Source organism: Plasmodium gallinaceum, assembly GCF_900005855.1.
Source record: "Plasmodium gallinaceum strain 8A genome assembly, contig: PGAL8A_v1_10, whole genome shotgun sequence".
NCBI lineage: Eukaryota > Apicomplexa > Aconoidasida > Haemosporida > Plasmodiidae > Plasmodium > Plasmodium gallinaceum.
Window position 1 is genome coordinate 800,587 of NW_021628239.1, and position 15,144 is coordinate 815,730.

The following is a 15,144-nucleotide window of genomic DNA, read 5'->3' on the forward strand; positions in this document are numbered from 1 at the left end:
AGCTTGCATGCCTGCAGGTCGACTCTAGAGAAAAAAAAAAAAAGAAAAAAATGTAAATGACAATTTTAAAATTAAAGAAATAAAATCAATATATAATATATTTCATATTAATTTTTTTTTCTGTATAATAAATATAAAAATGGGTAAGTTCAATTTTTCTTTTTTATGTATATAAATTTGATATTTATTTATATAATTATTTATAATCTTATATATTTAGTGATATATTATATACACAATACTTATTATAAATATTCTTAAGAGTTAACTTAATTATATATTTTTTTTTGGAAATTGTTTTAAAAATAATTAAATTATTATTATATTTACACTTTATTTGTAAAAATACATGTATTTATATGTATTATATATAATATGATTTTCTCTATACTTTTTTTTTTTTTTATTTAACAGATGTAAAAGATAATCCTTTTATAAGGAACAGATCGAGTACTAGAATTACGAACGCACCAGGTGGAAATTCCTCTGTATCATTTGGAAATTGTAATATATAAAAAAAGAATTAAGGAAAAAAAAAAAAAAAAAACAACTATATATAAATTTTTTATTGTTTTATATTATATACTTAAATATATAAGTTTTTTTTTTTTTTTTTTGTTGAAAAAATATAAATAGATATAGATACAGAAAATAAAAAAATTAGTGATAAAAATGAAAAAAACAATTTAAATCATAACAAAAATGTTAGGGCAGCTGGAAATTTAGAAGCAAGCAAAATGCCTTCTGAAACAGATAAAAAAACAAATGTAAAAGTCAATCAGCCACCAGGAGGAGCATCAAGCAGTAATAATTAAATAAAAATATTATAAATATTAAAATAAAATATAAATTATATATTTAAATTTTTTTTTTTTTTTTTTTAGTTATATTTGGATGAATTTCTATTTAGTTTTTTAATAGTAAATATATGCTTAATGAAAAAAAAAATTATAAAAAGCTTCAAAAAAAAAAGAAATATTAACATAAATAAGACAAAAAAAAAAATATTGAAGAAAAAGAGGTTTTTAAATTAATATGAAATTTTTTTTCTTTTTTCTTTTTTTTTTTCTTTTTTTTTTCTTTTATCCTTTTTCTTTTTTTTTTTTTTTTTTTTTTGTATACTAATACAAATATTTAAATATTTACCTAATATAATTTTTTATTTTCAGTTTAATAATCATTTATATATAAATTTATAAATTAGTTTTTTTTTTTTTTTTTTTTACTTTTAAGAAAATTAATAATTCATTATGAATTAACCTATAAAATGTATATAAGTTTTTTTTTTTTAAAGAATAATTAGAATAATAAAAAAAAAGAAAAAAAAAAAGGGCTCTTAATAAGACTTATTAAAATTAAATTTATATGAATAAAAGAAAATGTATAAAGATTATTAAAAAAAAGGATCATTAAATGTTGATATTAATGCATTAATTTTTTTGTTTCCCAAACCTGAGCAATTTATCAGTTCATCTTTTTTAGCTTTTATAATATTTTTAAAATTTTTGAATTTTTTAATAAGTGTTACACAATCAGTTGAATTAATACATCTAATTTTTTTTAAAAGTTCAAATATTTTTTCGTCTTGTTTTGAAGAAACCTTATTTTTCAAGTAGGAGATTTTTTTTTCATAAATTTTAAAATCTTCTATAACTCGAGCACATTCTTCGTTTGACCAACATAATATGAGAGTCATATTTAAACAAAAAGCAAGTTGATTTATTTCTCCTAATGAATTATCAATATTATCAATATCAACTAAACAAAGTAATATTCTATTATTATATTTATTTGATAGTGTTTCAATTCTAGCTTTTAAGTAATTTGATCTTAATCTATGATATTTCATTGATATAAAGAGACAAGCATTATTTTTTCCTATTAAGAAATCTGGAATAATATTATTAAATTTATATCTAACTCTATTTATTTTTTTTATTAGAGGATTTAATTTTTGTCTATGAGAAATAATTAAAAAATTTTCTGAATCATCATCATAAAAGACTTCATTTGTTTCATGTGTATCACTAGGTTTATCTTCTACACTTTTTAATTTACTTATATCTTCACTCATGTTTAAAAAAAATAAAAATTCAATGAAATATCTATATACATATATACTTAAAAAAAAAAAAAAAGTAAAAAGAAACTATTTAAACAAACATTTATATATAAAACATATTTTTTTATATTTAAAATTATTTTAAATGTTTTAAGTATATATATATTTTTTAAAATATAATGTGTTTAGATAAAAATTAGATAAATTATCTTTTAAATATGTGTTATTTATATATATATATAAATATATTTTTTTTCATATTCTAACAAAAAGTGGTGCAATTTAATCATTTTTTTTTAAATTTACAAATAAGTAATTGTTAACATTCTTTTATATGTTAAAAATAAAAATTTAAGATAATAATAAAAACTAATAAAATTTTAACACCATATATAATTAAAAAAGTTTACATAGAAAAATTACAGAAAAAAAAAAAAAAAATAAAAATAAAATTTATTTTACATTATTAAGAAAAAATTATTTAACTTATGTATTAAATGAAAAATTTTTACTAAAAAATAATGAGATAATATAATAAAAAACTATATATAAAAATGAGATAAAATTTGCATAATACATTGTTAAAATATATAACATTTAAAAAAAATTAAATTAAAATAAGGAAAAAAAAGTAAAAAAAAAAAGTAATAATATGAAAAAAAAAAAAAAAAAAATATAAAAAGAGTATATTATTAAACGAAGAAATTTTTTTAGTTACTAATATATATATATATGTTATTATATTTTTTATAAAATTTTGAAAAACTTAAAAAAAATGTTTATAATTATTTAATAACATAAATATATGGATATATATATAATGAATAAAATAAAAACAAAAAATTCTGTTCATAAAATGGAATATTGTGACACTTATATATCGTCTTATGTTGATTGGGTAAGGGACATCTTTAATTCTGATGTGTTATTAAATGTAAATTTTTTAAATATAGAAAATGAAAAAAAGGAAAAAAAAAAAAGAAAATTGAATCAAGTTGAAAAAATAATAAAAAAGAGTAAAATTATAAATGAAGAAAATAGTCCTAACAATGTTTTAATTGAAGAAACAAATAATAAAGATGAAAATAATTGTTACTTAAAAAACACCAATTTTAATGAATCTTATAAATCAACAAATTTTAATATAATTGAATCTAATAATAATAAGCATAATTTGAATGAAAATTATTTTATAAATAATAATTTTAATATGATTAATTCAAGCAAAAAAAATAGTTCCTCATGTGATATATCGGAAATAGATAGTGAAGAAGACTCTTATAAAGAAACAATAGAAAAAAATAATAATGTAGATCATTCAAATATTTTTAATGATAATTTTAAAAATTTATCTGAAATATGCAATAATTTAAATAAAATAACTCCAAATAAGTTAAACAGAGATATTATACTAAATGAAAATAGTAATAAAATATATAATCATAGGTTAAATATAATAGGTGATGAAGTAAGTAATTTTTTAATTTATACTTCCGATAAAGATGATATAAATAATGATAACGAAGAAGAAATAAAAAGTAATAATTCTATATTTATTTCCTTTAATTATGATCAATTTAAAAAAAATGTACATTTAATAGAGGAAATTGATAAAGAATTTTACTCTATATCAAAAGAGGAAGAGAAAAAACAGGAAAGAAAAAAAGAAAAAAGTGGAAAAATAGTGAACAATAATAGTAATAATGTGAGTAATAACATTAGTTTTAATAATTATATAGATGATAATATTAATTATAACATAAACGCCAACAATAATAACAACAACAATAATAATTATAATAATGATGATGATGACGATGTTGATGATAATAATAATAATAATGATGATGTTGATGATAATAATAATAATAATGATTATGATGATGTTGATGATAATAATAATGAAAACAAAAATGAATATAATAATAATAATAATAATAATGATGATGTTGATGATAATAATAATAATAATAATGATGATGATGATGATAATAATAATCCAATAAACTTTAAAAAAAATGAAAAAATAATTAAGGAAGAAAATTTTTCATCTAATAATAATTTCTTAAATAATTTTTGTTTTTGGAATATTGAAAGTGATAGTTACATAAGTAGACCACTTTATGTTCAAAATAATAATAAAAAATATTTTACATTTTTAGAAGAATCAGAAGAAATGATTAAAAATTATTCATCAAATCAATACTCAATTAAATTTGTTCCTAGACATCTTTTATATGTATTAAGTCAAGTAGCTTCAAGAATTTTTTTTGATCCAATGTATAGAAAACAGTTATTTTTTCAATTTTAGCATTTATATAAAATTAAGGAATATATTTTTTAATTTTTAAAAATAAGAAAATTATCTTTTTAATTTATTTATTTCTTACAAAATTTCTTCTATTTTTTTTTTTTTTTTTTTTTTTTTGTTATGTAATTTCGTTATCATTTTTTAATAATACTTTTGTTTTTTTGCAATTATTTTTTAGCATCCTTGTTTTATGATTATTTTTAATAATTCTGTTCAACTTTTTTTTTTCTACTTGTTAATTTTAAATTCATATGTTAAATTTTATAATAAACAATAATATCCTTTTTTTTTTTTTTTTTTGTAAACATAATTATTTTATTAATTAAAAAATTATATTTCATAATTCAATTTTTTTATATTAGAAACATAAGATCAATTTGATTTTTGTTTTAGGAATTTCTTAAAAAAATTGATTATAAAACGTACAAGGGTTAACAAAAACAAATAAGACGTCTTATGCGTATATAAAAAAAAAGAGATTAAAAACTTTAACCTCTATTTTCATTAGAATATATTTTGGATACTGTTAAAAAAAAACATTTAAAATAATATTAGATAAATAAATTTTAGAAATAAACTATTACTTTTTCACAATAATTAATAATCTTTCTTCAATTATATTGAATTCTTTGCATTTATATAAATACCATCTTACTCATTCTAATATAAAATAATAATTACTAACGAATGTTAATTTAATATTATTTTTAAAATTCATAATTCTGTAATTTCTTTTTTCGTAATACGTTATTACATATATTTAATTTATACTATATCTTCTATTTTTAAATTTTATCATATTCATTTTTTTTTCATAATATTATGTTTTTTTTTATTAATTTTTCTTTAATATATATAAACTTATACTAGAAAATTTTACTTTTGTTTTTTTAATAATTCTTACTCTTTTAGTATTCCCTATTTTTTACATACAAATGATATAAAGTTAATAATAAGAAATAAGTATAATTTACTAAATAGTTTTATATATTTTTTTTAAAAAATAAAATAAGTAAAATTGGAAAATTCTTAAATTATAAAAGATTAATATAAACAACATAATAAAATTTATAAACCTTATGAAATATATTTTATACACTCATTTTTACTAATATTAAAAATTAATTTTATTTTAATATGAATATCATATAATTAATGGATTTATAAGTTGTTGTATATTTATTACACACTTTTTTTTCTATTAATATATTATTTTAATTCATTTTATTATACTTCATTTTGTTATACTTCATTTTGTTATACTTTATTTTGTTAAACTTCATTTTGTTATACTTTATTTTATTTACTTATTTTTTCTTTTTTAATTTTTCCTTAAATTTCTTTCTTTTTTTTTAATTTTTAAATAAAATATTTATTTTGAAAAGATCAGACATATATTTTATAGAAGTAGAGAATACCTAGATAATACAGGAATACTACAAAATACTCAAATAAATAAAAATAATAATATATTTGAATATTTATTATAAATGATAATATATTAAATTCTATAATTAAAAAAAAAAAAAAAAGATAGAAAATGAATAGTATTAAAAAAAAATATTATTTTAATTTATTAATTACTTAAAATTATTAGAAAACAGGAGAATTATTTTATTTTATTCATATATAAATTTTATTTTTTTATTTATTATTTTTTTTTTTTTTTTTTTGTTGTAAACATGCACTACTATAATTTTGCACACAAATATATGTGGTAAAGTTCTAAAGTTTTTTTAAAAATTAAAGATAAAAATATCATTATTAATAAGAAGTTATTATTTTTTGTGTTTTTTTCTTTTTTTGCAGTAAAAAAGCATAAGTTATCTTTTAGTCAATAATTAAAATACATTTTTGTAAGCATTTTTTTATGGTTGTATGAAGAAATTATAAACATATATATGTTTTTAATTTAGTAAAATATATTTATCAGTAGTTTTTAAACTTTAAAAGAATTTTTTTAAAAAGGAAAAATGTAATACTAATATATATATACATATATATATTAAATGAAATATGTTTTAAATGTTGTATAATTTAAATTTATGGTATTTATAATTCTCAATTTTTTGTTTAATTGTGTTATTTAATGAAAATAATAAAATGTTTTTTGATAAAAAAGAAAATACTTCAGGTTGTAAGAAAAATAAATTAAGTAAGAAACTTTTTGAAGATGAAAGATTTAACAAAAAAAAATTATTTAAAGATAATAAAAAAAAAGCTTTAAGTAATGAAAATAAGGAGTTGAAAAATAATTTATCTATAGTGTCAATGAATACAATACAATGTAAATTTAAAAGAAATTTAAAAAAAATAGAAGAAAATATTGATTTCACATATGGAGTTTTATTTAAAAGAAGATTATATGAAAGGAAAAATGTCTATAATAATGATATATCTACGAATGATTTTATTAATGCAAACAATTTAGATAATATAATGAACAGTATTAATTTAACAAATAGAATTTATTCTATTGATAACCAAAATAAAAACAATAGTTACATAAAAGATAACTATACTTATGCTTATAACAATGAAGATTTTCATAGAAATATACTTATCAATAGTGATAATAATAAAAATAAAGAGAAATACATATTTATAAATAATTCGAATAACACCAATAAATATACAATTAATAGTTTATATAATAAATCATTGGATAATTATGAAGATAATATGAAAAATTTACTACAATATTCCTTAAAAAACAAGATAAATAAAGACAAAAATATGTTTATAAATAAATTAGATAACTTTAATCAGAATATTTTTATGAATATTAAATGCCAAAATATTTTGAAAAGAAAAATTGATGAAACACATAATTCTTCAAATAAAAGTAACTTAATTTATGTAAATAGTGATTTTAAAAATTTATTTGGTTTTCTTAATAAAGGTTATAAAAATAATTTAAGTGTATGTATAAGTAATGCAAAAAGAGAAAAGGGTGATAATTTTGAAAAAGTTAAAAAAAATGTAATTTATGTAAGAGAAAATGTTGAAACTAATGAATGTAACAAAAAATTTTATTATTTAAATCATAATCATGATAGCAGTTCTTCATATAAAAATGGTCAGGTATATATTAACTACTTAAAAGATGAAAATAAGAAAATTTATAATTATTTTAATAAAAAAAATGAACTAAATTTTGATTTGCATGAAGAAAATAGTTTGAACATTTATGATTTAAATAATAAAAATGGGTTAGATGCTGAAAAAAATAAAGACATAAATTATTTAAATTTCAAAAAAAAAAATGATATAAAAAAAATGAACTCAAATTCATTAATTATAAAAAATAAAGAGAAAGAAAATTTAAATAATGAAATGAATATAAAATTATTTGTAAATAAAAAAAATGAGGAAAATAAAGAAGAGAAATTTTCATGTATAAGTGATAATCTTATAATTAAAAAAATTAATTCAGAAAATTCAAATAATTTTAATTCTGAAAAAAAAAAAAAAAAAAATATTTCATATAATCATAATAACCTTTTCCCTTTTTTAATTAATGATAAAGACAGATATTATAATAAAAGTTTACACGATAATGTCAGTGTGAAAAATAATAAAACAGAAGGAAATTCCATTGAAAGTACTAAAAATTTATTAAAAAATGTCATTTTAAAAAAAAAAAAATGTAATATTTTTAAAAAAAATAATAATAGAAATAAAAAAATGCTCCATATGGATAATAAAGAGGAAAAAAAGTCAATCAAGGAAAATATTTTATATTTAAAAAATAAATTATTTTCATTTAATAAATATGAACCAAATTTTGAAGAAAAAGAAAAGAAAAATAATTTGAAAAATAAAGAAAATGTTGATTTAAATGATAATGAGCCTACTCTTGTAAACAAAATAAAAAAGAAGAATTACATTAATTTAATAAATAATATAGATGGAATATTAAATAATGAAATGTGCTTTAAAGATATAAAAGATGAAAATAATTTAACCGATAAACATTTTAAACAAGATAATTCCAGTGTAAATGAATATTGCGAAAAAGAAAGTAAACAAATTGTGTGTAAAAATATTTTTTCTGAATTCAATGACACATCGAATTTATTAAAAGTTGAAAAAAAAAAAAAAAGTAAATCATCTTTTTTAAATGATATTATAGATAGTCCGGTTAAGCCTAATCCTAATGATAATGATAAAAAAAAATTTTCTAAAAGTAAAACAAATAGGCTGGAGATGATTTTTCCTACAAAAAACAGTTGCTTTAATAATAAAGAAAAAATTTCACATATTAGTGAAGATAATAATAAAAGAAATATTTATCTCATAAATAACAATGAAACACATAAAAATAACTTGCAAAATTGTAAATTATATATTCAAGAAGAAATATTTAAAAATATAGAAAGCCAAGTAAAAGAAAAAGAAACAGAAAAAGAGGAAAAAGAAAAAAAAGAGATAGAAAAAGTGGAAACAGAAAAGGAAGATATAGAAGAAAAAGAAAAAATAGAAATAGAAAAAGTGGAAATAGAAAAGGAAGATATAGAGGAAAAAGAAAAAAAAGAAATAGAAAAAGAAGGAAAAACAGAAAAAGAAATGGAACAAAAAAAGGAAAAAAATAATGAGGAAAATGTAAAAAATAATCATATAACATGCTCCAGTGATTTATACAATAAGAATAATTATGAAATTTGTATGAATGGTCTTAATAATAAGCAAACAAAAAATATAATAGAACATAATGATTTTAACAATAAAACAATAAAAAAAGATAGTTTTTTAAATGAAATTAGCAATGTTGATATGTTTAATTTAATTAAAATATCAACAGATAGATTTTTTAAAAGGAAAATGAATAACCAAAGTAAGATTTACAAAGGGACAAACAACAATAAACATGCAATTTCATATAATGAAAATTATGTATATAACAGATTAAGTAAAATATGTGTTGAAAGCAAAATAAACAGTAATATAGTTAATATAGATAATATAGATAATAATATTAATAATATAAAAAATAAAAAAGATGTAATAAACAAACATTTAAGAACTAGTTACGGTTATAATTTAAAAGATGATAATTTTCATAATTTTAGGTCATTTTTTGCAAGAAGAAACAATGTTAAGAATGATTTAAATAAAATATCCAACTTTTACAATGATATATCATTTAAAAAAACTAATGAAAAGAGTGATAAAAAAAACATGAATAATTTTTATTTATTTCAAAATGACAAGAAAAATTTTTTATATTTTCTCCTTAAAAAAAAGGACACAAAAAATAGTTTTAACGTAAATCATAATTCTGAAAAAATGAAAAATAATATAGATATAAGTAACACATGTGAGTTTAATAAAAATGAAATAAAAAATTATGAATTTAATAAAAAAAAACTCTTCAAAACATTACAGTATAATTCTAACAAAAATTCATATATTTATCTACAAGGAAAATCAGAGAAAGATTTGACTAATTATTTTGATGCAACTGATAAAAATAATTATTATACAAGTAATTTAAATAGAAATATAGAAAAGAAATTGTTGAATGATAATTTAGTTGATCACTTCTCCATATATAATAAGAATGAATTTATATTGAAGGAAAATGCAAATTTTGATATTGATAAAAATGATAATAAGAACATAAATAATAATAGCAGTAAAAACAGTTTAACTAGTTTATCTGATGACAAATGCTACTGTACTATTTTAATAAATGAAAGAGATTCTATTTATTTAAATGATGACAATAATTTAAATGATAATGAAGTAAATAACAATTATAAAAATAATAAATTAAGTAAATTAAGTAGCGCTTATATAACAGAAAATAGCCAAAAGAACCATCAGTGTAAAACAGTAAATTACGGTGAAAATTTAGTTGATGGAAATAATGGTCATTTTTACAATTATAAAAATAATTTATTACAAAAAAAAAGTTCATATGTAAATTACGATTTAAATTTTAAATTAGGTCACACTCACAACATTGATAATTTTAAAAAATATTGTTTTGTAAATGATGAAAATGATTTATTTAATACAAATAAATTAAGGTCTTACTTTTTTAAAGAAAAAAGTATTTTCAATAATAAATTTTTTAAAGTAAATAATGAAAGTGACACATTTTCCTTTTTTAAATATTTCGATCTTTTTAATCGTAACAGAAAAATATATAAAAAGGATGCATTGAATGAAGATAAAGATAAAAACGAAAATGTAGATGAAAATATTTCAAAAAAGCATGAAGATCTTAATAAATTAGTTTGCAATGAGAAAAGAAAATATTTAGAAAAAAATAAACCAGAAAATGACATTACAAATTATGATAACAATATTATAGATACTAATAATATTGATCATAGGAGTAATGATATTCTTAATAAAAATGATAATAATATAAATGATTGTAAAAATATAATTTACAATGACAGCAATACGGATAATAATTTTATTTGTAGCATTATTATTGATAATAATCATAATAAAAATGTTAAAAGTAATATAAATGAAAGTGGAATAATGGAGAACAGTAAAAGTAATATTCTTAATATTCAAATAGATAACGATAATGATATTGATAGTGCAAAAATAAGTAAATTGAATGATCATTTGCATAATAATAAAAATACAGATAATAATATTTTTAAAAATAAATCAGATGAAAATAATAAAATCATAAAACATATTGAAGATAAAATTGAAAAAAATGATAACTCACTGCAAAATCATAAAAAAGAAGAAAACATGAAGATTGATGATATTATAGACAATGTGGAACAAAGGAATATATTGTGTAAGGAGAATTTTGTTGATAGTAATTTGTTCGAAAAAAGTGAAAAAAGTGATATAAATGAAATGAATTCAACTGGTAAAGAAAAGGAAAATAAAGACAGAAAAAATGATTTTTTAGAAAATAAGAATTTTTTATTAGAAAATTTTGAAAAAATTGCTGAAAAAATAAATTTAGTATTAGATGAAACAGTGGAATTTTTTAAAGAAAATTTATATGTACATAATGGTTATGGTAAGGTTAAAGTATGCTCAAATAACAAAAGGAGATTAAAAAAAAAAAAATTAAAAAAATGGTCTAGTGTTTATAAGATTAATAAAATTATCTGTAAAGGAGCACATGGAGTTGTTTTTTCCGCTTGGAAAAGTGAAAACACAAATTATTTTAACCAGGATTTTTTCGAAAAAAATAATTCAACAAAAAAAAAAAATAATTTCAAAAAAAAAACTAATGAAAAGGAAGAATTAAAAATAAGGGAATATAATGAAGATAAGAAAGAAAGAAAAGAGGATGAAACTGAAGTGGAGGATGAAGAAGAGGATGAAATTGAAGAAGAGGATGAAATTGAAGATGAGGATGATGAAGATGATGAAGAAGAGGATGAAGAAGATGAAGAAGAGGATGAAGAAGATGAAGAAGAGGATGAAGAAGAGGATGAGGATGATGAAGAAGATGAAAATGTAGAAGAGGATGAAAGTGAAGATAATAATGTAACAAGAAACGTTACTAATATAAGTAATGAAAAAGAAGGAAATAAAATAGTAGTAGTAAAAAAAAAAGTAAGAGAAAAAAAATATTCGGAGAAGAAAAGTAATATAAGAAAAGTTGAAAATATTGAAGAAACAGAAGATGATAATGATGAAGATGATTATGATGAAGAAAATTTAGTATCCCTTAAAATTATAAATTTAAGTTATTTAAGTAAGAAAAATAATTTAAAAAAAATTTTAAAAGAAGTTTATTTTTTAAAATTATGTGATCACCCAAATATTGTTAAATATTATGAATCCTTTTTTTGGCCACCTTCCTATTTAATTATTGTTTGTGAATTTTTATCTGGTGGGACATTACATGATTTATATAAAAAGTATGGAAAAATATCAGAAGATATTTTAGTATATATAATAGAAGATATTTTAAAAGCTTTGAATTATTTACATAATGAATGTATATTTCCACTTATACACAGAGATATAAAGCCAACAAATATTGTACTTTCAAAAAATGGGACTGCAAAATTAATTGATTTTGGTTCTTGTGAAAAATTAACAAATAAAAAATCAAAAGAAATTATTGGTACCATTTATTATATACCACCAGAAATTTTGATGAAAGATAATTATGATAGCTCAGTTGATATTTGGTCATTAGGGATAACTATTTATGAGATAGTTATGTGCTCCCTTCCATGGAAAAGAAATAAAAATTTGAATGAAAATATAAAAAATATAATTAATTCATCACCAAAAATTAATATTAATGATGGATTTAGTAAACATTTATGTTACTTTGTCGAAAAATGCTTACAAAAAAAACCTGAAAGTAGAGGAAATGTAATGAACCTATTAAATCATAAATTCTTAACTAAAAAGAGACTTATAAAAAAAAAACCAAATTCTATTTATGAAATAAGAGATATTCTTAAAATAAATAACGGAAAAAAAAAAAATAATATTTTTAGAAATTTTCTAAAAAATTTTTTTTTTTTTAATGATATAAATAAAAATAAAGTATCAAGTTCTAAATCTTGTGAACCTGAAATGTTTTTTCAGAAACTTGGAAAAGACAATTTATACTTTTTAGAAATTAAATTAAAAGATGAAAATGCTAAATCTTTAAATGATTTAAATTTAGATTCATCAAATGAAAAGAAAGAAAACAAAAATCTTTCAAATAATATAGAAAATAGAAAAGAAAATTATAAGAATTTTGAGTTCTTAAAAAATATTGATGATATTCCAAGATATGAAAAATAATTCTTTGGTATGAATGTTGTAATAAATTAAAAAAAATTGTTTTGCCATGATGGATATAATGTTAATATAATAATGATAAAAAAAAAAAAAAAAAAATTCAAGAAAACTATAAATTAATCAATAAGTTATAAGTATATAAATAAAATATAAAAATAAAAACAATTAATTATAAAAAAAATTTTATAAATATATTCTGAAAATATTCTTAATAACATTTTCAGAGTTATTTTTCTCCGTTTTACATTAATAAAAATTATTAAAATTAATCACTTGAGATAATATTGAATAATAATGATATATTGACAATGTTGCTTTAAAATGGAGAATTATATGTTTTTACGTAAATTTTTTTTTTTTAAATTTTTAGTACAATTAGATTTCTTTATAAAACAAATACATTTTAGCTACATATAATGAAAAAAATTCATATTATGAAATATTCATAATTTGAATACTTTATTTTGGATTATAAATTAAGAAAATAATTTTTTAAGAATTAGTATTCCTTAATGTAATTGAATGAACCTCTTATAATTTATATTGTTTGTTTTCATTTACTTTTTTTTTTTTTTTTTTTATGTTTTGTAATTTTTACCTCATTTTGTTTTATTAATGATTTACTTTTTTTAATCATTGGTTAGAATATTCTAATACAAATTTAATTTTTACTTTTTTGTAACCATGACTATTTTAAATTATTAAAAATTATCTCAATTTAAATATTCTTTTATTTTTACAGTTAAAAAATAAATATTTTTTTTTGTTTTAAGAAGAAGTAAAAAATATATAAATATAAATAAGTTAATTATTATTGTTATAAAATTAATCTTTATTAATTCATATAATTATATTAAACTATATTCTATGCAATTTTTGCTAAAATTATTAATAAGGTAAAAAAATGCAGATGATTTACATTTAGTTAACTGTATTTCAAAAATAAAACATTCTCATTTAATTAATAAATTCTATATTTCTATTATATAAAAACTCTTTAACTTGTTCTATTTTAAAATAATTTGCTATAATAAAAAACGATATATTTTATAAAAAGTTAGACAAAATGTTCTTTTTTTTTTTTCATAAGTAGTATAACATATCATTATGTATAGTATGACTGTATGTTTATCACAATTGTAAAATATTTCTTTCTGTTAAAACTGAGTGGTACATTGAATGTCAGAAACAAAAAAAAAAAAAAGGAGTTTAAAAATTTAAATAAAAATGAAATATTTTATAATGTATATATTAGATAAAAACCATAAAGAGAAGTTGAAACATTTTGCATAATCAAATATATGTTTCTTTTTTTTTTTTTAATTAGAAGAAATGTAAATATATGTATACCTTAATAATATACTTTATATATAGAACATCAATAAAAATATTTTCTGTTTATTAAATACTTTGTTCTGTTCATAGAAAATCAATTTGAAAAAATAAAAGACTGTAAGTTATGCATAGGTGTACAAATAATCATTAAACTTTTCTTAATAAAAAGTTTCTAACCACTTAAAGTTTTTTTTTTTTTTTTTTTTTTTTTTTTTTATCGTTATGGTGTATTGGAAAAGTCTACAGTAAATAAAATAATTTTTTTTTTTTTTTTTTTTATTATAAATTTAATTAGAAACACATCAATTTTTATTAAATTTATGAAAGCTGTAAATTTAAATATTTTCTAAAAAAAATGTTTCTATAGTATTTTAATTTTATTTTACATTTTTTTTTTTTTTTTGACTATATATAAATATTCGTTTATTACACACATTCAGATATTTATATATAGAAAATAATTTTAATGTATTTTTAAAATAGAGTGTACATTTTGTATATATTACTTTAACCTTCTCTTAATATAGTTAAAATTTAGAACTTTTATTTTTTCTTTTCTATTCTTTTTCTTTTTGTTTTTTTTTTTTGTGTAATATATTTTAATCATTGATTGGTAAAACATTCCTATTCTTATTCCTATTCATTTTTTTTTTTTTTTTTTTTTTTTTTTTTTTTTATAGTATAATGGTTA

General features: G+C 17.1%; 4 protein-coding genes across 4 annotated transcripts; 3 read left to right on the forward strand and 1 right to left on the reverse strand.

Moving 5' to 3' along the window:
- Positions 1-139: 139 nt before the first annotated feature.
- PGAL8A_00020900 (conserved Plasmodium protein, unknown function) lies at positions 140-898 on the forward strand (the record flags this gene model as incomplete). The annotated part of the gene is made up of 4 exons (XM_028671615.1): positions 140-143; positions 415-504; positions 637-804; positions 885-898. The coding sequence occupies 4 exons, from the start codon at positions 140-142 to the stop codon at positions 896-898; spliced, it is 276 nt and encodes a 91-aa protein (XP_028528250.1).
- A 495-nt stretch (positions 899-1,393) lies between these two features.
- On the reverse strand, positions 1,394-2,074 carry PGAL8A_00021000 (ERCC1 nucleotide excision repair protein, putative; the record flags this gene model as incomplete). The annotated part of the gene is made up of 1 exon (XM_028671616.1): positions 1,394-2,074. One exon carries the CDS (start codon positions 2,072-2,074, stop codon positions 1,394-1,396), a length of 681 nt encoding a protein of 226 aa, XP_028528251.1.
- Positions 2,075-2,882: 808 nt separating this feature from the next.
- PGAL8A_00021100 (conserved Plasmodium protein, unknown function) lies at positions 2,883-4,373 on the forward strand (the record flags this gene model as incomplete). Its single annotated transcript, XM_028671617.1, has 1 exon — positions 2,883-4,373. The coding sequence occupies one exon, from the start codon at positions 2,883-2,885 to the stop codon at positions 4,371-4,373; it is 1,491 nt and encodes a 496-aa protein (XP_028528252.1).
- Positions 4,374-6,476: 2,103 nt separating this feature from the next.
- On the forward strand, positions 6,477-13,121 carry PGAL8A_00021200 (protein kinase, putative; the record flags this gene model as incomplete). The annotated part of the gene is made up of 1 exon (XM_028671618.1): positions 6,477-13,121. The coding sequence occupies one exon, from the start codon at positions 6,477-6,479 to the stop codon at positions 13,119-13,121; it is 6,645 nt and encodes a 2,214-aa protein (XP_028528253.1).
- Positions 13,122-15,144: the final 2,023 nt, after the last annotated feature.